The 22,927-nt window shown below is 39.9% G+C and overlaps 2 protein-coding genes across 8 annotated transcripts; both read left to right on the top strand.

Moving 5' to 3' along the window:
* The first annotated feature begins 2,815 nt into the window (after window positions 1–2,815).
* LOC126604528 (reticulon-like protein B21) lies at window positions 2,816–8,031 on the top strand. Its single transcript, XM_050271808.1, has 9 exons — window positions 2,816–4,362; window positions 4,570–4,632; window positions 4,763–4,865; window positions 4,969–5,043; window positions 5,129–5,273; window positions 5,380–5,449; window positions 6,486–6,551; window positions 7,375–7,497; window positions 7,627–8,031. Exons 1-9 carry the CDS (start codon window positions 3,072–3,074, stop codon window positions 7,812–7,814), a joined length of 2,124 nt encoding a protein of 707 aa, XP_050127765.1. The 5' UTR covers window positions 2,816–3,071; the 3' UTR covers window positions 7,815–8,031.
* A 1,101-nt stretch (window positions 8,032–9,132) lies between these two features.
* On the top strand, window positions 9,133–22,254 carry LOC126604879 (F-box/kelch-repeat protein At3g06240-like). 7 transcript variants are annotated; one of them, XR_007616774.1, is made up of 10 exons: window positions 9,133–9,507; window positions 9,583–9,653; window positions 10,135–10,325; window positions 10,704–10,772; window positions 10,863–10,951; window positions 11,033–11,310; window positions 11,679–11,831; window positions 19,543–21,147; window positions 21,469–21,581; window positions 21,813–22,254. XR_007616774.1 is itself a non-coding variant. In XM_050272204.1 (8 exons), the coding sequence occupies exons 7-8, from the start codon at window positions 19,943–19,945 to the stop codon at window positions 21,506–21,508; spliced, it is 1,245 nt and encodes a 414-aa protein (XP_050128161.1). In that variant the 5' UTR covers window positions 9,133–9,653; window positions 10,135–10,325; window positions 10,704–10,772; window positions 10,863–10,951; window positions 11,033–11,310; window positions 11,679–11,831; window positions 19,543–19,942; the 3' UTR covers window positions 21,509–21,809. The 7 variants fall into 7 exon arrangements, 1 of the variants encoding a protein (XP_050128161.1); XR_007616776.1 differs by having other exon boundaries at window positions 9,133–9,653; window positions 19,588–21,147; XR_007616775.1 differs by lacking the exon at window positions 10,135–10,325.
* Window positions 22,255–22,927: the final 673 nt, after the last annotated feature.

The following is a 22,927-nucleotide window of genomic DNA, read 5'->3' on the forward strand; positions in this document are numbered from 1 at the left end:
CATTCTCCCCTCTTGTACTTTGAATTAAAAAAATAATAAAATAGGAAATAAAATGGGTGTGTGTCGGTGCTTTTTTTATCCTTTTTCTCATCCTTTATCTTTGTCTTTGGACCCGGCGGTGGCGGGTGAGAGTTTGTTGGGAAATTGGCTGTAACATTACGTGTCGCGGCCTGAGTGCAGCATTACGTATCATATGGACTCACACGCCGATTCCAAAAATGGTGGTGGGCCCACGACGAAAATGATAAATGTTATTTCCTACCCTACCCCAGTAATAAAATGAATTAACTAAAAATTAATTAGTTATTATTTTTTTAATGAAGTTACTTTTTTTTTGTTATGTATATATATGATTAAGATAAACGACGTATTTATTTAAAATAAATGCTAAAGAGATTCTTTCAAAATGTGACCTTTACGACATTCCACCGTCCAATTTTTTAGCACAATTCTCAGGATAACATCTTAAAATATATTGCTAAGTATATGAGGTGACGGATATCCCATGAAGAGTCTCATTTGTATTTATTCTATTTAAAAAGTTATGAGTTGAGCTGAGCACCTAGCAGCGTGAGCTTGTAATTAAGTAGGGCATTAAGATGCTTGATGGAAGTGGAGCCCAACCCAAGTGGGTAAAAGTGTATGAAATCTATTTATAAACCATGTCATTTAGTACTATGATTTAATGATATTTCTCCTAATTTGTAAGTGATAGGTCTTAGGTTCGATTATGGTCAAAGGTGAATTTGAACCACGTTATTATTAGTTTATTGTAAGACTAGCCCACCTCCTATTCCTAATGTAAAAAATATCGTTTGTTAAAAAAAGTTATGAGTTGAGGAAAAAAAACGAGTATCAAATGTCATACCCAGTGCATAAGGCTCCCGCTTTACGTAGGGTCTGGGAGAGGTGAATGTCGGCTAGCCTTACCCCCATTTATGGAGAGGCTGCTCCCAACCGCTCATGGGCGAAGATACTTGCCATCGCACCAAGTATGAAATTAAAATAATCTTTTAATTATAATTACAAACAATGCATTTAGATGTTTTGTGCTTCCTTTCGTTGGTGTTGGATTCCATATCGGCATCAATCAGTCAGAAGCCAAACATCATTGGGATGGCCTTGTCCTTTCAAATTATTATTAATTATTAGTTTAGATAAAAATTAATTTGCATATCCTTTGTTGTCGTTACCTCCTGCCAAAGTGGAATCAAGATTCTAATTCCATGCGGCACTTTAATTAAGTTCCCACCAAATATATAATTATGGTAAATGTGGCTTAAGCAATAATAATCAAGCATTATGTCTTACTTTTTCTATATTCATGTAGTGGGTCAACTGATTAGGTTTTTTAGGTAGCTAACACCCTTAATTATGGCCATTATAAATGGTAAATAATGCACAATGTTGATTTACATTGATTACAATGTGAAACTATTTTATTCTCAATGCGAATCGACGTAGAATATCGCTTGTAATAAAGAAACTGAACTCAAATAACGACAAAGCATATGTAGCTTATATGCTTAAAAACATTTTATATCGCATCTGAAGTTTTGTTTTCGTATTCTCCGTCTTCAATATCACTTGATAGTCGTACCACAGATGAGGTCGTCCTTGCAACTGACAATGTATGAAGCTTCCTCACTTTAGCATCCCCTTTTGCCCTATTTTATCCGAATTAAGAGGAAAAAGAAGAAAATTAAAAGAGAAAAAAAACAGAACGTGCCATAATTTACTAGGCACAAATAAACATCATCATCTACAACACAACACAAAAGCAAAAGAAAAGTTTTAAAGTTTCTGCCACTTTTCCGGCATTGGATGTGTCATGTGTGGAGGAGCTTGGCCAAATTATAGAGAGCAACTACAAAGTACACGAACTTATTGATATCGTAACGTCTCATATTAATAATATAATTTTATTCAAAAAATAAAAACTTTACACATATCAATATATTACTAGCACGAAATCACTATAACCGTACCATATAAGTAAAGGAAAACTAATAAAAATAGCTTGAAAACTTTGAGTTTTAACGATAAGGAAAAAATAAAGGGTAAAGTGAATAGTACCATGATTGATTTTTTAGTATTAAAATATGATTTTTTGTTAAAATGAAAAATATCAGAAGTTTTTCGTTAAGGCTCTCTAGAAGTAAGTCATCCTCGAAATTATAGGGCTGTGATGATTACATAAAACTATTGCCACCACCATATGCTTCCAAAGTCCACCTCCCTCCCTCTCTCTCTCTCTAAAATTAGGATGTAGGAAGCAAGAGTCACCATTTGCATGTGAGTGTAGTGAGAGCAATGACTTTTGGTTGCCTCGGTCACAGTGTCCATAGAGATCCTCCAATCCAATACAGAAAAGCTACCTAATCAAGGCTTTAATAAGGGAATCAAACACTCCCCCGAAAAAGGAACAAAAGAAATTACCTTAACACGACCCCTAATCATTCATCCCCACCGATTTCTATCCCTCGCCTTTTCACTTTACATATCGCTCTCACCACATTCAACTCTCCTACGATTACGACGTTTACGGTATTTTAAATAAGTCACGCACTGTTATGTTAAAAAGTTTAAACATATAATTGTGTACATAGAATTATAACACCATTATTTTACTTTTGACACGATAACTTTTTGTGTTCGATTATTAGTCTCGATGAATTATCCGGCCCACAAAATGGTGGCATCCGGTTTTTTGTGACTAGGTCGGACGGTTCATTTGATCCGACTGACGGAACACGACAGATCTAGGTAAATTTCTGTGCACATTCATACATTATTAATCTAGGAAACAAGAAAAGGAAAACAAACAGAGAAAGAAGAAAAAGGAGGAATCCGGTGGGTCAGTGACCAGCGCCTTACAAGATACGACTAATTAACAGCAAAATCTAGTACTCGGTGCGTTTGCTATCTCAATCGCTTCCCAAAGGCATAGAGATCCAAATGCCTCACGCCCCACCAACCGCCATTTCTTCTGCTTAAAGCTTTCCATGGCCCATTTTACTACTCATCATTGCTAGCTAAAAGCACAGGATTAATTACCGAGATAAAAGGCAATGGACGTGGGAAGAAGGAAGAGCGGTGTGGTTGCAGGCTCAGTGTGGGAGAGCAGAATGAAGGTTGATCAAGTTAAAGGCGGGGTTAAGGTCTTCAATGGCGATCAGGACAATGCAGAAGAGACTAGTACTAATGGGGTTACTGCCGCAACTCGCGCGAGGTTGAAGAGAGCTCCAGCTGGCGGCGGCGGTGCGGCGAGTTCTGGCAAGAGAAAGACCTGGAAATCTGAGACCTTTGAAGGTTCGGAGAAGAGCCCGATTCAGATTTCGAAAGGGAAAACAGAGTCCGTGAAGAATTCGGATGAACAGTGCAAGGAGCTGAGCGTCTCTGTCGATGGAATCAGGAAGAGCCCAGCTCAGCTGAGGAGGCTTAGATCTGAGGGAACCAAAGAGATTGGTGTTTCTGCTGAGAAAAATGAGAGAAGCCCAATTGGGATTAGGAAGCCGAGACGTGAATTACTGAAAAGTTCTAGTGATTTGGGTGAGGGAGCTGAGAGGAATTCGATTCAGCTGAGGAAGGTGAAATCGGAGTTGAGCAGGGGAATTGATGACCCTTCAGGGAGTGCAATTCAATCGGAAAAGCCGAAATCGGAGCCGAATAAGGCCTCCGATGAATCTGATAAGGAAATGGAATCGGTTGAATCGGAGTCGAGCAGGGGAATTGATGACGCTTCAGGGAGTGCAATTCAATCGGAAAAGGCGAAATTGGAGCCGAATAAGGCCTCCGATGAAATTGATAAGGAAATCGAATCGGTTGATGTGTCTGTTAAGGAGATTGAGGAGAACCCAGTTGAGAATTCTGAGATTGGAGACGATGGATCTGATGAGAATTGTAAGGAGTTCGGTGTGTGTGAAGAAATGGTCGTGAAATCGAGCGGTGGGAGCAATGCCGGTGTGCTCAAATCTGATGATGATCGTAAAGCGAAAGAGGACAATGACGGAGATGACGGCGGAGATGAATCCGAGGAGGAGGTGGACGAGGAAATTGAGGTTGGAATCGAAAAGAAGAGTGTTGACATCAAGGAAGTCAATGCAGCACCAGAAGAGAAACCAACGGCCAAGATTGTGAAAGAAGAAGCGAAGGTGGTGAAAGTCAATGAGGTGAAGAAGCCGGCCGGTCCGGTCAGAACTGGGTCCGGTCCGGCGCTTCTCCAACTTGAGCGCAGAGAAGTGAAAAAGCTTCTTCAGAAGCCGCCGGAATCCATTTCCTTGAACTTGAAGAAATCACCAGCTCCTGTTATAAAACGGGCAACTGTTTTTCCAAAGGTCCCCAAATATAATTACACTTCATGTAAGTTTCTTGATTTCTTTTGAATTCTACATCTGCATATTTCTCGATTTATGCTTGTCATCCTTTCGCACTAATCTTCTCTGTATCGTTCCACTTTATCATTCTTTCTTGAGAGAACTCCCAATTTGCATATTGTTATTTTAGTGATTTGGGTTTTGTTGGGATTGCTTCTTGGTTCTAATCTTGACCTTTCTTTTCACCAATTAGTTTCAGCTTCAAAAGAGCGCCACAGCAGCTTCCCAGAAACACACAGCAGATTGCAAAGTCTAGGTGAGTTTTAATTCCTAATTTATTTCTTAATCTACGGAGAAGGGATTCGAAATTTGGTGTAATCGGAGGAGCATATCATACTAACCAACCGGTCTAATCCACGTCTGTTTTCATCGTTTTATTTTCTCAGTGGATTTGATAATGTGGAAAGATATATCAAGATCAGTTTTTGTGTTTGGAATTGGAACATTTGTGATACTATCATCCTCCTACACAAAGGATATTAACATCAGGTCAGTTTAATCCTCATCAAAATAAATTAACAAAAAAAAAAATTAAATTCTGCATTTCCTTCCGCTAAATCTAATTAATCTTACTTAATCCTTATTCCTGCAGCTTTATTTCTGTAATATCCTATCTTGGGCTTCTTTATCTAGCTGCCATCTTCCTCTTTAAGTCCATTATTTGCAGGTAATTTACTTTTCACTTTTATACACATACTAAGATTATTTTTTTGACCACCCTTTTGCTTTAATTTGGAAAATTAATATTTCAGGGGAGTTTTAGAAGTAGATAATACAAATTATGTAGTGGGTGAGCAAGAAGCAATTTGGCTGCTAAGACTGGTTCTGCCTTACTTGAATGAGTTCCTGCTGAAGCTCAAAGCTTTGTTCTCTGGTGATCCTGCCACCACAATTAAGGTACTTTCTATTTTTTTTTCCTTCCTTTTATTTATTTATTTATCTATTTTTATTTCTGATAATGTTGATACAAAAAGGTTGGTGATGTATATTGTATCTTTTGCAGTTGGCAGTGCTGCTCTTTGTTTTGGCCAGGTGTGGCAGCTCCATTACCATTTGGACCATGTGCAAAGTGGGTAAGTCCCAATTTTTGTTCTCTCGTTATAAGTTGAGCTAGTCAGTTGGTTAGGACAGTCATGCCGTCTCTTTGAACTTACGCTTAAATCTTTTTCCTCACACATTAGAATAGTTTACAGTATGTTAAAGATGAGCTAGGTCAGTCGGTTTAGATAGTTCATGCTGCCTCTTTACGCTTACGTTCAAATCTTCTTCCTCACATATTAGAATAGATTAAAATATCACCTTATAGCGATAACAATGGATTAGCATGAAAATTGGGTTTTTTCTTAAGTTTACATTTTACAATTTGATCAATGGTAGTGCTACTCACACATCTCTTTTTACTTTTTACAAACCGTTATTAATTTTTGTCAATTGATCTTATTCAATTCATTCAATCCGCCAACTAAAAATTAAGAGAAATGTGTAAAAAATAAAAATAGGTGTATAGATAACACACACTTAAATCAAGGGGAACACTAAAGTGAATGAACTAGGAGAAGGCTGTGTTCTGTTTTTATTGTCATTTTCGAATCCGGATCCTCTTTGTGAGGATCCAGAAATCCGTGAATCGTGTCCGTTCATCGTACATCGTTCTGTCAGAAATTATTTTAAATATTTTTATTTAAAATTAAACACAAACAGTACTTGATAAAAACTGACTGCACGATATACAATGAACGGACACGATTCACAGATCCCCAGGATCCTCACCAAAAGAATACGGAGAGGATAATGTTGGGTTGTTTTCAACCCCACAAGTGCGATAAATTTTTAGTTGTGACGGGAATACGAATGGTACACCATGTGTTTTTATGTAAGTGGTGGAAAATTTTATTTGTTAAGTTATTAACTTTTTAACACACTTATTCTACTATTTATATAACGACACGTGATGTACCATCGCGTGTGACACGGTCACATTGAAGAATCTCTTCACAAGTGCAGCCAAAACAGAGAGACAAGTGTGAAAAATTCTCTGAAAACTCAGACTTCTGATCGTTATTTTAACTTTTTAACTGACGATGTGGACTTGTTCGTGCAACATGGCAGGCTTTTTCGGAGTTTTCACCCTACCCAAACTCTGCTCTTTGTATTCTGCCCAGATAACCGTCTACGGTAAATTTCATTCATTCCTCCAATTATTACCCTTGTGCCCCTTTTTATCAACTTATTTTTACTCCATGCATGTATTAGTATTACTACGTCACGCACTTCTTCTACGATATTCGCACCGGCATTTTGATCCATCTCACATTGCATACACGCACATATTATGTCCAATAAATTTGTAGTAAACTCGAAAGAAATATGTAACCGGATGTATATTTTTTTTCGGCACGGTTAAAAATCTCCTATAAACTCACCTACCCTTTAAAATTGTAATGGATCTGTATCTGTTAGTTTGATGATGGTCCCTCACTCTCCCTAACGTGGAATTGATTGGTCCCCACACCCCCACGTTAATGAAAACGATATCCATTATGGTATGGTCCCACACAAATAAGTCTATGAATTAACATTATCGTAAGGTCCCATGAACGACTAAAAGTTGAAGCAAATAATGGGCTTCAATCCTTATGGGCCCAACTGTGTTGGATTTATGGTCTAAGCCCAATGGATCTGTTATAGTTTTCACTATATTAATATTTAAACGAAGAAGTGATTTCCACACGTACATAATGACATATATATTTTTTCTTATGTCCACGATCGTTTATTTATGGTTGTTGGTTTGAATTAATTAAAGGAGAGTCCATTGTAGTATCATAAATATGTTTCCAACTATAATTGTAAAGCATATGCGTGCTTGTTCCTTTTGACCCAAGTTCCGAATCTCCTTCTCCGAACGTATTTTCAGAAGAGAGCTATAATTATTTTATAGAGCCTTCACAAGCTCAATGTGTCCTAACAATGTATGCTTTGGTATTGACGTGATCAGCTAAATTTTGGGTTCGGCGATTTCGGGATGCATGGGAGTCATGCACTCACAAGAAACCATTGACCATTGCCATTTTTCTACTGGTTTGGAACCTCTCTTCTGTCGTCGCTCGAATTTGGGCAGGTATGTTAAACAAGTCCCAACGCTTCTACGCGTAGTGTCTATCATTTTTTCTAGTAATTGCAAAATCACAGTGGCTCTCCCTCTCCATTGTTTACGATATAATTATGAAACCGAGCAACGTTTTTGCAGCGTTTATATTGCTCGTGGCCTTCCGGTACTATCAGCAGAAACTGGTGGCGGAGGAGTGGGCGGAAGAATCAGATGATGCCGCTGCAGGAGGAGGAGGAGGAGGAGGAGGAGCTCAGGAAACCTGGGAACAAGAAGGAGGACAAAGACAAGGGCATGTGGATATTACCAAAGAAAAGAAAGGATTCTAGACTCTAGGATTATACATATTATATACCGTATGTTGTGCTCAAATCAAGTTTTTTAAGTGTCTGTTTTATTCTGGTTTACTGTAGATAGCTAAATATCTTTGATTAGGGACATTGTTTAATCCCAGCTTGTGACCAATAATTACTTCACTTAATGTACTTTGTAGCTCTTACGAATATATAGAGGAAAATAAATGAAAAGTTTGGTTTTCGTTGACTACTCTTATTATCCATTCCATTGGTGTTATTGGTGGTGGACCTTGCGGTCGTCTCGTCATTAAGATTGCTAAGTTTCTAAACACTCCTTATTTGTGTACTTTAGGGTTTTTTACTACTGGTTCATGGTTGGTGTGATAAGGGCTCGTATTTAGAGTGTTCAGACGAGTAATCCTTTAAAAAATGGTCATGTGTGGATTTTGACAGGTAAATGGTAGAGATTGACGTAAAAGATGACATTGATGCAGGAGAATGGACATAATATTGATCGAAATAAAAAAATAAAACGAAAATAATGAATTCGGAATATTACATGAGCCATTTGTGATGGAAATCCTATTTTTATGTTGAGGATTATGTGTGCAAGTTGCAATTTGTGCATGTCGGAGCATAACTTGACCTTTACTGTGTAGGAAATCTTAGTGTACGACCGTCGGATCACGTCAAGTGTCAACTTGATGGCACGCCTCATTCCAATCTTTGGAAGGAGGCCTGAACCCAGTTACAAGTGTGTTTTTTGAATTTTTTTTGTCGATGCAGTCGATATTTTAATTGAAATATCGAAAAAATTAGATAAAGATATGAAAAAGGGAGGTGAAGTTTAAACTTTACATGATATTTATTAAATTTCGTTAAAATCAACAGATTTTCTCGATATTTTCGACATATCGGTTAAATATTGACTATATGACATTCACTAAAATTTATTTTAAGTGTCAATATTATCAAAAAAATTTCCATCATTTTCATCAAAGGCAATCGATACCGATATCAAAGGCATATCGAAAAGCACTTAAACAGATCAAGACGGGACCTAAAAGAGGAAAAACATTTGGACGGTGTTTTTTCTTTTAGGAAAACTAATGAAAAGAGTTTGAAAACTTTGAGTTTTAATGATAAGGACAAAATAAAGGGTAAAATGAATAGTACCAGGATTGACTTTTTAGTGTAAAAATGTGATTTTTCGTTAAAATGAACAGTAGCGGGTGCTTTTCGTTAAAGTTCCTTTTCTTTTTAGTTTGTAAAGCCCAAATGCGCGGCCCGAAATCCCGAACCCGTTACATAAAAAACAGAGAGCGCGAGCCTCACGGCGGCAAACGGCAAAACCGGTAACTATTTTTTGTTTCGGAAATTCAAACCAGTGTTCGGAAACGAAGAGAGAAACCCTAGAGAGCATTGTCAGTCGTCAGAGCCGGAAAGGACGAAGGAAGACGCCGAGGAGTGCTCGGAAATGAAGGATTCCCAGTCCCTCGCGTCGCGGTGAGGAATTTGAATGGGTTTCCAAGTCTAGCTTCAATTAAAGGCAAATTCCTGCAAATTGTCGGATGGTATGGAATCAATCCATGATGCTGATTTCGTTTCACAGTGAAGAAGAAACTGGACTTTGGAGTCTGAGCCAAGAATTGAGATTCCTCTGGAATTTTGTTTGAGTGATGAACCTTTTATGGTGGCCACTGATGGACATAGTGTCTCCTATAATGTACGCACGCAAAAGCTCAAATACCTTCTTTTTTATGGAATTGAAGATAATCCATGTACTGAAGTTGTTGTTTAGGTCGAGATCATTGTTTCTGTCAATGGAGACAACAAGTTTAAGGGCGCAGATCCAAACAGACTCTCTGCAAGGTATGCAATGCTTCCCTTTCTGTGGTTTTGCATTTGTAACATAATTTGCATTCCAATTTCAATGCAGACACCTTTCTTTGTGAGGTGTTGTTTGTTCCCTTCAGATACACATGATTATAAGATAGTAATGTAGAACAATTTTGCCTACCTTACAATTATTTGCAACTAGAGAGAGGTTCTCTACTTTAATCAATTACTAAGTTGTTTTTTCCCTTTCAGGAGTGTGCTTCTCTCACATGAAACAAGGTTAATTAGGTTTTTTATTTTAATTCATTTACAGTTTTATCAACTTGGGAGCAGCCTCTCCATAAATGGGGGTAAGGCTAGCCGACATTCACCTCTCCCAGACCCTGCGTAAAGCGGGAGCCTTGTGCACTGGGTACGACAGTTTTATCAAGAGTAGATGCATGTGCATGCTCTTATGTTTTTCCCCATTTACTTAAATCTTTTAATTTTGGTTGCCATGTGACACTTATGTTAGGTCATTTTTAGAAGAGGCCAGTGCACAATGGGTGAATGAGCCTATGCTCTGAAAATGGCGTAGCTGCTTGATCCTAGGCAAGAGTACTTTGGTGATAAAGTGGTTTCATGTGATGATGGCACCCAAAAACAGAAAAAAGGGTTGTGCTTGGACAAGAATATGTTGTTTCGATCCTTAATGATACAGAAAAAGTAATTACTTGATTCCCTTGATGATACTGAAAATTAGAGGTGCTATAGTTAATATGTGTGAACAACACAGCTCTGGAACCAGCATGTACCTTATTGGATTGAGGCTATATTTTATTACATGCACTTGAAGTTCACCCCAAACTCAGAATGAAGCTCATACCAGACCGAGTTCTGCTGCCCATGCTGTTTTGATTGTTGATGATACAGAAAATTTAAGTATTTGATTCCCTTGGTGATACTGAAAATTAGAAGTGCTATGTTTTAATATGTGTAATGTAAGCAGCACAACTCTGGAACCAACATGTACTTTATTGGTTTTCTGGCTATATTTCAATACATGTACTTGACTTTGGTAATTATTAATTTTGTGTGGTGCAGGTAGATGCAAGTTCAGCCAAAACTCAAAATGAAGCTCCTGGGCTGAGTTCCGCAGCCCATGCTGAATCAGTAAGTGATGCTGTACATTTTCTCATTATTTCATTTATTGCGTAATCACACAACCCAGTTTAGACCGAGTGAGTGTTTTTGTTCATTTAGGGGAAGAGGTAGACCAATGGGCAGAGGAAAAGGGAGAGCCACAGGCAAAGGCAATGAAACTCAATTTGCATCTTCTTCTCGAACACTAAGTGAGAGAATCGTACATGCAAATTTTACTTTGTTAACTTAAGGCTTAGTTTGACGTTTTTGTTGTGGTTTCGTGCTAAAAGGAAGAGGAAGAGGCAGTCAAGCCATGTCATCATCAAGGCGAATGGAGTTCACACAGCAATCTGCTGTATTGCCATCACCTTCACAAACTGTGACAAGAGGAAGAGTTCAAGGCGGGGCCAATGTAGCAATGGCAACTTCACAAGACTTGCCCTTCCGACCATCAACTTCGGTTAATGCCAAGCCCAGGGGAAGATCAAAACACTTCATTTGGAAACCATGAAGTATAGAATCTGCTGTTGGAGTTGTGCAACTGAAAGCAACCTGAAGAGAGTTCCTTGTAAGTACTAACCATGTCCTTGTTGTGCATAGTTTGAATAGTTTACTCCTCTTGTCTAGTTTAGACCAGTTCCTCTCAAGCTTACTTTATCAGCAATCCTCGACAGTAAATTGAGCCGCCATTTAATAGGGTATCATTGTCTCATAAATCATTAAAGTATTGAATGTCGTTTTCGATGTGAACTAACTTTTGAATTTTTCATTAGGCCAAAATAGAAATATGATTTCTGACTAGTCACTCTGATCATATGAACTTTTTATGTTGTCTAAAAGTTAGGATACCAAAGAGTGGCTACTTTGAGCTTGTATATATAGAATACGGTGCCAAATTTGCTCAATGCCACAAACTCTAATCTCTTTCCATTACAGATTGCAGCTTCTGAATGAATAGAGCTGCACCAATTATAAAGTCAAGAGCCCCAACTCTGACCATTATCAGCCTTGCAAGGCCTTAACAACAACATTCATTAAGTAGTTTTAATGAATCATGTTTGGAAGCTGCATTCAGTGGGCTTTTGAATGGTAAGTTTATTGCTTAATTATTGGTAAGAAATAATTAAATGCATAGACTAATTATGGTTAGTCTTTTAAACATATGGCACAATCTGGAGGGAGGTAAGGCTACACAATGGTTAGGGGGTGAGTAAAAATGCATAAACTAACTCTTGACTGACTGGCTTAAATTCTGTAAATTAGGACATCTATAGTCCATTTGGAAATGCTTCTCTAAGAAACAGTTTTTCTGGAAGCTTTTTATGGTATATCCATGTAGAAATGAAGAACATTAAACTTATAATTATGCTGAACACTAGGCAAGCCAAATTTAAATAGTGTGTCTTTGAAGAAGATGAAGCATAGAAAAGCAATAGGCCCAGACGAAAGTTTTGGGAGAGACAGGTATAACATGGCTCACTGACCTTTTCAATAGGATTTTGAAAACGAAGAAGATGCCAAATGAGTGGCGAACGAGCACTTTGGTGCCTATCTACAAGAATAAGGGCGACGTACAAAATTGCATGAACTATAGGGGTATTAAGCTAATGAGTCATACAATGAAGCTCTGGGAGAGAGTCATGGAGCATAGATTGAGGCAAGAGACACGGGTTTCGGACAACCAATTCGGGTTCATGCCAGGGCGCTCAACCATGGAGGCAATCTATCTCTTACGAAGATTGATGGAAAGATATAGAGATGGGAAAAAGGATTTACACATGGTCTTTATAGATTTGGAAAAAGCGTATGATAGGGTCCCAAGAGACATTCTTTGGAGGATTTTAGAGAAGAAAGGAGTACGAGTAGCATATATCCAAGCTATAAAGGATATGTATGAAGGAGCAAAGACTGCCGTAAGAACTCATGAAGGACAAACCGAAAGCTTTCCCATAACTGTAGGATTACATCAAGGCTCATCCTTAAGTCCTTACCTTTTTGCGTTGGTAATGGATGAGTTAACAGGACATATTCAAGATGATATTCCTTGGTGTATGCTTTTCGCAGACAATATAGTGTTGATAGATGAAACTCAGGAAGGGGTAAATGCAAAGCTTAACCTTTGGAGAGAAGTGTTGGAATCTAAAGGTCTTCGCCTAAGCCGATCAAAGACAGAATATATGGAGTGCAAGTTCAGTGCAAATGGAGGCCAAAACGAGTTAGGGGTGAGGATCGGAGATCAAGAAATACCAAAGAGCGACCGTTTTCGTTACCTAGGATCTATCTTGCAAAAGAACGGAGAATTAGATGGAGATCTCAACCATAGAATACAAGCTGGATGGATGAAGTGGAAGAGTGCATCCGGCGTGTTGTGTGACCGCCGTATGCCACTGAAGCTCAAGGGAAAATTTTATAGGACGGCAATAAGGCCGGCGATGCTGTATGGCACAGAATGTTGGGCGGTGAAACATCAACACGTACACAAAATGGGTGTAGCGGAGATGAGGATGCTTCGTTGGATGTGTGGGCACACGAGAAAGGATAAGATTAGGAATGAGGATATCCGGGGTAAAGTAGGAGTAGCCGAAATTGAAGGAAAGATGAGAGAAAATCGGTTACGGTGGTTTGGACATGTGCAAAGAAGGCCTACTGACGCTCCGATTAGAAGATGCGACTATGGGACAGAGGTTCAGGGCCGAAGGGGTAGAGGAAGACCTAGGAAAACTTTGGAAGAGACTCTAAGAAAAGACTTAGAGTACTTGGATCTAACGAAGGACATGACACAGGATCGAGCACAATGGCGTTCTAAGATTCATATAGCCGATCCCACTCAGTGACTTGGATTTTCCAAGTCTCCAACCAAGAAGTTTTCCTCACTCGGGAAATTAAGGGAACACTACCCCAACCTACATGCTCCACTCAGAAAGCTTCAACATACAAGCTTCAACAAAAGAAAATTCAAAGAACTTAGCGAAGAAGGCTTTGGTGTATTTAACACAATACGTTGAAATGAAGGAAAGCTTATTTATTGATATCCCCGATAAGCTACAAATATGTACATATACATGAGTCAAAATAAACACACAAGAGGGAGCCTTCACAAAGGTTGCTTAGGAGAAGTCTCAGCAGTCGGTAGAGCCCCAGAAAGAGAAGGCACCGGAGGGGGATCATTTGGAGCCTCAGTACTGGACAGAACCCTAGAAGGAGGAGGCATCAGAGGTTGATCATTTGGAGCTTCATTACGCGGTACAGCCCCAGAAGACGAAGGCAATAAATGCCTTTGAAACAAACCCACAAATCTCTGATGATCAAGTAAAACCTGACCATCAGTTTCCTTCATCTGGTCAAGCTTCCTCTTCATGTTTGTAGCATAGTCATGTGCGAGCCGGTGCAACTGTTTATTCTCATGCTTGAGCCCTCTAATCTCCTGTTTGAGACTCATCACTTCAGCCGCCAATGATTCAACTTGGCGGGTTCGAGCAAATAGGCGTTGGGCCATATTAGACACAGAACCTGCACACTGAACACTGAGAGCCAGCGAATCCTTAACAGCTAACTCATCAGACCGTTTGGAAAGTAGTCTGTTATCTTTGGGAGTGAGAAGGTTCCTGGCCACCACCGCAGCGGTCATATCATTCTTCATCACGGAATCCCCAACGGTAAGAGGACCAGTTGGGGAGACGAAGGATGGGCGCCATATGTTGTCTGGAGAAGGCGGGGCTGCCTCTTCAACAAGGTTCAAGTCAAAACGACGGTCGGAGGGGCCAGACATTTTCAAAGGTGTTGAAGAGAGAAGAGGTCGGACAAATCAAGATCTTAGAAGTGCAAGAATGAAACTTCTACTGGTGGAGATTCAAGTGTGCTTTGGAACTTAATGCCAGCCTCTATAAAAATCTGCACTCGACGGAGCTTCAGAAATCAAAGAGGCGCCTGCTCAGAAATCGAAGAGGCGTTTGCTTTCTCAAAAGTTGGGCTGCTTAGAGATCACGAGGGTTGATCTCAGAAATCGAAGAGCCGTTTGCTTTCTCAAAAGTTGGGCTGCTCAAAGACCACGAAGGCCGATCTCAGAAATCGAAGAGGCGCTCGCTTTCTCAAAAGCTGGGCTCCCTAGAGACCACGAGGGCCGATCTCAGAAATCGAAGAGGCACCTACTTTTCCAGCCTTGTCAGCACCTGTCACACGCACACTCAGCTTTGCGGAAATTATGGGCATTCTGTCAAAGACTTCTGGGGAAGTAGAAAACACATGAATCTTACTGTTCAATCACCCACTTCCCACACGCAACAATAGCTCATGGGTACCACAGATAACTTTGCCAAAGTTCTCTGCCAAAGTTGAGCACGTGAAGCTTGCAGCTCCCACTACATCGCTCTGACCAAGAAGGGTAAAAGAATAGCAAAGAAACAGCACTAACAAAGTTTAGACCCATAAATTTTGAAGGTCTAGCTACCATATTATTACCCACAAGGGTAAAGGAACAGTACCACTGCTGGATAATTGGAAAGTCCATGTATGTCAACCTCTGTGCTTCGTGGCAAGGTAGACTAGCAAACATGCCCAACCTTTACTCACATTCGAGAAAACACTCCCAATAAGATTGCTTGCTCCAAAATCGAAGAGGCACCGTCCTCCGAATCTAAAGAGCCAGACTCCCAACATGACTACTTTCTTAAAAATCGAAGAGAGGGTAAAGGAACAGTACCATTGCTGGATAATTGGAAAGTCCCTGTGTGTCAACCTCTGTGCTTCGTGGCAAGGTAGACTAGCAAACATGCCCAACCTTTACTCACAGTCAAGAAAACACTCCCAACAAGATTGCTTGCTCCAAAATCGAAGAGGCACCACCCTCCGAATCTCGAGAGCCACTCTCCCAACATGATTACTTTCTCAAAAATCGAAGAGACACTGCTCCCCGAATCTCGAGAGCCAGAGCCCCAGCATGATTGCTTTCTCAAAAATCGGTGAGGCACCGTTCTCCGAATCAATCGAAGAGGCGCTCGCTTTCTCAAAAGCTGGGCTGCTCAGAGACCACGAGGGCCGATCTCAGAAATCGAAGAGGCACCTACTTTTCTAGCCTTGTCAGCACCTGTCACACGCACACTCAGCTTTGCAGAAATTATGGGCATTCTGTCGAAGACTTCTGGTGAAGTAGAAAGCACATGAATCTTACTGTTCAATCACCCACTTCCCACACGCAACAATAACTCATGGGTACCACAAATCACTTTGCCAAAGTTCTCTGCCAAAGTTGAGCACGTGAAGCTTGCAGCTCCCACTACATCGCTCTGACCAAGAAAGGTAAAAGAATAGCAAAGAAACAGCACTAACAAAGTTTAGACACATAAATTTTGAAGGTCTAGCTACCATATTATTACCCACAAGGGTAAAGGAACAGTACCACTGCTGGATAATTGGAAAGTCCCTGTGTGTCAACCTCTGTGCTTCGTGGCAAGGTAGACTAGCAAACATGCCCAACCTTTACTCACATTCGAGAAAACAGTCCCAACAAGATTGCTTGCTCCAAAATCGAAGAGGCACCTTCCTCCGAATCTCGAGAGCCAGACTCCCAACATGACTACTTTCTCAAAATCGAAGAGAGGGTAAAGGAACAGTACCATTGCTGGATAATTGGAAAGTCCCTGTGTGTCAACCTTTGTGCTTCGTGGCAAGGTAGACTAGCAAACATGTCCAACCTTTACTCACATTCGAGACAACACTCCCAACAAGATTGCTTGCTCCAAAATCGAAGAGGCACCGCCTTCCGAATCTCGAGAGCCAGACTCCCAACATGATTACTTCCTCAAAAATCGAAGAGACACTGCTCTCCGAATCTCGAGAGTCAGACCCCCAGCATGATTGCTTTCTCAAAAATCGAAGAGGCATCGTTCTCCGAATCTCGAGAGCCAGATACCACAGACCACTTTTTCAAAGTGCTCTGACAGAGTTAAAACATGTGAAACTGGCAGCTCCCACTACCGTGCTATGACCAAGCAGGGTAAAGGAATAGCATTACTACTTGTTGTTAGGGAGACTCCTATATATGTCGACCTCCATCCCCAACGGACAGGCAGACCTGCAAAAATGCTCAACCCTTCATCATATCTGAGAGGGCACTCCCAACAAAGCCTTTCGAAATATTCAGCTTTCTTTCCCCCCGATAATACCTCTGCAAACAAGCTATACTAGAGCAAGAATATCTCATATCATCAGGGTTAAAAGCAAGAGTATCCCATATCATGCTTTTTCCCTGTTTTTTCTTTTGGCCTTGTTTTTACCTGCAAGACAAGGAGAAAGAGAGCAATCAGTCAGCACTTGGAATCAAGCTTCCAGCCAGGAACTGACTGCCTGGAACCCCTTACCTGATTACTTACCTGGCATTGCTCTCGAGTACTCATCTTCATCATCTTATGTTTCCAGGGAAGATTCCGCATCTGCTTGAGGAACAGATAGGGCAAGTGCGAAGGATACAAGGAAGCATGTGGAGACAAGCGTAACAGCACACGTGCCGATACATCCATTACTCTGTCAAAAGCAAAAGTATCCCATATCAGCAGGGTGGAACGTACTCTAGATTTGATGGACTTGTTTTGACCCTCAAATTCTTCAGTCGGCTTTATACTCTGGAGGAAACCAGAAAACCCTCCAGCTCAGTTCAAGAATAAGCCTGTGGAAATTTACTTCTTCAAAAGCAAAAGTATCTCATATCATCTCTTCTCATTTTTCTTCTCTTTATCCTTCATGATGCTGCAAGATGGGGAGAAGGTGAACAATCAGTCGGAGCTCTGATTGCTTACCTTGTCTGTCACCTTTTTCAGCAGACCCCCTAGCTCGGCGACTTGGGGGACTCCTACTACATGGTTTGTATCGCGCTTGACCAAGCCTGAAACTACAAGTAAGCTTCAAGTGAAATTGATACATTACCTTATGCATCTCCACCAGTTAAAGATACCACCCCTGGATGGAGGAAGAGTACTTCCAGAGAAGATGCCACATCGACCTATGAGACAGATAAGGCAAGTCAAGACGACACCACACTCCGATACTTAGAAGTTTCGTGATTACGAGATCATTCTCCCACAATATTTCCTAATGTCATTTGTACTAAATCATTCACTCGTACTCACTAAAGGAGAGCTTGAACCTATGTACTTGTGTAAACCCTTCACAATTAATGAGAACTCTTCTATTCCGTGGACGTAGCCAATCTGGGTGAACCACGTACATCTTGTGTTTGCTTTCCTATCTCTATCCATTTATATACTTATCCACACTAATGACCGGAGCAATCTAGCGAAGATCACAAAAAGCGACCGTTTTCGTTACCTAGGATCTATCTTGCAAGAGAACGGAGAATTAGATGGAGATCTCAACCATAGAATACGAGCTGGATGAAAAGAGTGCATCCGGCGTGTTGTGTGACCGTCGTAGGCCACTGAAGCTCAAGGGAAAATTTTATAGGACGGCAATAAGGCCAGCGATGTTGTATGGCAGAGAATGTTGGGTGGTGAAGCATCAACACGTACACAAAATGGGTGTAGCGGAGATGAGGATGCTTCGTGGGATGTGTGGGCACACGAGAAAGGATAAGATTGGGAATGAGGATATCCGAGGTAAAGTAGGAGTAGCCGAAATTGTAGGAAAGATGAGAGAAAATCGGCTCTGGTGATTTGGACATGTGCAAAGAAGGCCGACTGACGCTCCGGTTCGAAGATGTGACTACGGGACAGAGGTTCAGGGCCGAAGGGGTAGAGGAAGACTTAGGAAAACTTTGGAAGAGACTCTAAGAAAAGACTTAGAGTACTTGGATCTAACGGAGGGCATGACACAAAACCGAGCGCAATGGCGTTCTAGGATTCATATAGCCGACCCCACTTAGTGGGAAAAGGCTTTGTTGTTGTTGTTGTTGTTGTTGTTGTTGCTATTCCTACCTGATGTCATGTCCTCAACCACCATTAGGGAAAATCTTAACAACAAATTTATTCATTCATAAATGACCTTGATACCTTTTATTTATCGTAATCTAGCCAACTCTGTACTCCCACATAGACCTAGTAAACCTATATTATTTCCGCCCCATCTTCTTTAGTTGGATGCAGTGCTCCAAATAAATCTTTTCAAGGGATCTTCTCTCGTTGCAGATTATTGATCACCATGTTTTCTTTTCTTTAATTTCCATTGTTTAAATTAATCACGACTGACACTAACATAAAGCTTCACTTGAGTTTTGGTTTCTCTATACATAAAGAAGAGTAATTCGCCGATTCCCCCCCCCCCCCCCCCTAACTTGTATCCCATTGCCAATATTACCCATAAAGTTTTATTGTTGCCAGTTTCTTCCCTAAAAGACTATGAATGACCAATTTCTCCCTATCTTCAAATTTATCCAAATTGCATCCAAAAAGTAGCATGTTGGTCATTAAATCTTCTATTATGTTTGTTATATTTTCTTTCTTAATGTTGTTATTATTAATTTTGAAATGTGACATTTTCAATAGAAGGTTTAGATGAAATGCGGGGAAACATGGCCGTATGGGAAAATTGGCCATTTATATTAATTTATTGGGAAATTGTCAAAATACTCTCGATTTAGGAAACTGATATCCGCACACCCCATTCCTCCACCTGCAGACCCCTGTTTATTTATGTTCCTTGATTCTCCTTTTGATTTATTTAGTATAATATCCACAAATATATAGGGTGTTAAAAAAAAATGGTGCGCGGGAATCATGTCCTATATATATATGGATTATTGTTCACTTCTTTCTTGATATAAATTGTAACGTAAAGTATGTTCTCGAGACAGATAATAAATGGCATCCACATTTGGACCATTTTTTTTCCTTTTTAGTTTATATAAGTCCAATGGGTCCCCCGAACCGTTCCATCATCAAACAGCAGCAAAAGAAGAAGAACAAACCCTAGAGAGAAATATCAGTATGACTGAGCTTTGACTATAACAGAGAGATTAGTCAGAGCCAAGCGGAAAGAAGCAACTAGTGTTTGGAAATGAAGGAATCTCAGTTGCTCCAAAGAGGAATTTGAATGGATTTTGAAGTTTAATCAATTTCTCCTCTTGGACTCGGCACAATCGGAAATCCAAGGTAAGATTTCCCTTGATCTTGCTCCATCATTGTTCTGCCTTATTTAATTTGCTGAAAAGCATAAAAGGAAACGTAGAAGAGGAGAAATTAATTAATTAGTTCATGGCAAAGTCGAGTAATTTGACGGATGATATGGTGGTGCAAATCCTGTCTCGATTACCACCAAAATCTTTGATGCGATTCAAATGCGTCCACAAGCTGTGGTGTGATCTAATTGATAGTCCTAGCTTTGTGGCGAGTCACCTTTCTAACTCGAATTTGAAATCGAAATCAGATTCCTCCACCAGCATTGTTGTAAAACATACTGTTAAAAATGTGGAGGATGATAGGAAGCACGTTTTATTGTCATTGCTTAATGTTTGCAAGGATGTTAGCGACGATGATGACCGTGTTGAGGATCTTGGTGCTGTGCATCCTTTGCTGAGTATATCTTCCCCTAATTTTGAAATTGCGGGTTATTGTGATGGGATTTTTTGTCTAAGTCTTCACTTGTGTCCCGAGGATATTGCTTTAGTCAATCCAGCTATCATGGAATTTCAGTTTCTTCCCAAGTCTTGTCTGCTCCTCCCTCCCGCACAACCAGATATTGCTGATGGAGTGGATACCATTACCAATGCCATCGGATTTGGGTATGATTCCAAAGCTGAAACATACAAGGCGGTTAGAATTGTGAAATTTTTGCCAGGGCCTAGAAAAGCAGAGGTATGCACTTTAGGTGCTGATTCTTGGAGAGAGGTCAAGTTTGAAATCGATTGTTCTGTCATCTGGACACCTTCTTTTTATTTCTACTTCAAGGGGGTTTTTTATTGGTTTGCTACGGATCTCCATAATAACGATTTCATCCTTACATTTGATATGGGTGAGGAGGTATTTCGTAATATACCAGTTCCGTATGATTCCCTGGAGAGATTTGCATGGAATTGCAGCCTTGCAGTATGGAATGAATCCATTGCTTTGTTTTGCTACTGCAAAGATGAAGGAACTGGACTTTCTATCTTTGATATATGGGAGATGGATGATTCTACCGATGGGGTAAAAAGTCCATGGAGTAAGAAACGCTTAACAATCGAATCTGTACCAAGTATAGAGATTCCATTGGTATTTTGGAAGAATGACGAGCTTCTTCTGACGGCCACTGACGGATGTGTTGTCTCCTATAACATACGCACTCAAAAGCTCAAAGACCTTCCTATTCATGGCATTGAAAATCCACTATATATTCAAGCTGTTCTTTATGCAGAAAGCCTTGTTTCTGTCAGGGAAGGCAGCCAGCCTCTGGCTATAGACCCAAACAGATCCACTGGAAGGTATGTAATGTTTTTCCTTCGCGTGTTTTTGCTTTTATACATTAATTAGTGTTTAAATTTTGATGTTATATACCCGTCTTTGGGAGGTGTTGTTTGTTCCCTCCAGTTCTTCATGATTATAACAAAATCAGATGTTGTTCCTGTTGGAATTTTGCAAACTAGATAGAGGTTCTCTACTTTTAATTTTTCTTTTCTTTTCAGTAACATGCTTCTGAAAGAAAACAAGATTGTTTAGGTTTTCGTTCATTCTGATTCACTTACCTTATCTTGTGTACATTCATGTGCGTGCTCTTATGTTTTTTCCCAATTACTTAAATCCAGTGTATCGTTCGAGTTGTACTTTTACCCGAGGCATGTATGAGCTTATGCACTGGAAATGGCTAAGCTGCTGGATCTCAGGAAAGAGTACGTTGGGGATATCGCGTGAGGAAAATGTATGTACTTGTTTCTCTTGTTCTACTTGAATTTCGTTGTTGTGGTGAAGGCGTATTTTGAAATGTTAATTAGGCTAAGTCGCAAAGACATTGCTGTCTTTGGTTGTTGATGTTTTCTTCTCTATCTTACGAACTCTCGATATCGTCTTAAAATTTAGATTTACCTTTTCAACTTCAATGTATGGAATTTGGTTTTCTGTTTTAATGGAGCAAACTCTATTTTCATCACAGATTACACTGCAGCTCCTGTATTTTATAAAATCTAGAGGCCCAGCTCCGATCATCGTCATTTTCGGCAGGCCTTAACCGCAACGGTCTTGTTACATGTTATGCCCAAACTTTTGAACTGACCGGCTTAAACCCATAATGCTTGGGTTGGCTAATCAGAATCTGTTCGTGTCCAATCTGATTTCAAACTCGATTGAGCGGGTTAGAATGAAGAAAATATTTGCCCAAATTTAACCCGACCTCAATCCAATCGTTTATTGGGTTGGGTTGATGCATTTCCGGTCCATGTCAACCCAAATTTAACTCCATTTTAAGCCCAAATTCACTCATGCACATATTATCTATCCCATTCATATTATTTGAGTCATTGATAAGTTTTTGAGTGACTATATCTGAAGTTTATTAGCAGTTTTCATATGAATAATGAATGATACTGTTACTTTTACATTTCTTTTGGTTGAAGCTTTTGGTATACGTCTTGTAATTTAATTTCAACTTTGCCTGGTTTAATTAGTAGGCCAAGTTGTCTTCTCTAATTTTTGTTTGGATGGTGATGTATAAATGGTATTTTAACCAATATTGGAGTTGTTTGGTTCAAAATTTAAAAAATCATAAAAAAATACAATTTTATAAGATGAACTCGATAAGTTGGGTGTATAGTGTACCCGAACCCAACCCGAGTAAGTCCAAACTCTATTAAAACTTGAACCCAACTAAACCCCTATGAACCCGAACTCAACCCAAGCCCGAATCATGAAGGTTGGGTTAGGGTTTGGTTGACCATCCAACTGTCTAATTTGTCCGAGTTGCATCCCTAACTTAAGCTAGGACATTTACGACCTTCAAATTTCTCTATAGAAAGAAGTTTTCAAGAAAGTGCTTTTATTTGAAGCACGTTAAATCGATGAGTGAGATATGCTTTGTTATTTGGTTAGGAGTTCAACAACTCGTCGAAAGAGTCTCATGATACGAAGATAGGTTGTCAAGAACATAGAAGATTTTTGTTAGTTAGTTGGTCAGGTCTAATGTGGATCTCACATGACAGTAGTTGGAGCTGGCAACTCTTTTAGAGTTCCCTCATTTGGAATATGCGGGTAAAATAATCAAGCTGGCTCTTG

The sequence above is a fragment of the Malus sylvestris genome, chromosome 15, assembly GCF_916048215.2.
Source record: "Malus sylvestris chromosome 15, drMalSylv7.2, whole genome shotgun sequence".
Lineage (NCBI taxonomy): Eukaryota > Viridiplantae > Streptophyta > Magnoliopsida > Rosales > Rosaceae > Malus > Malus sylvestris.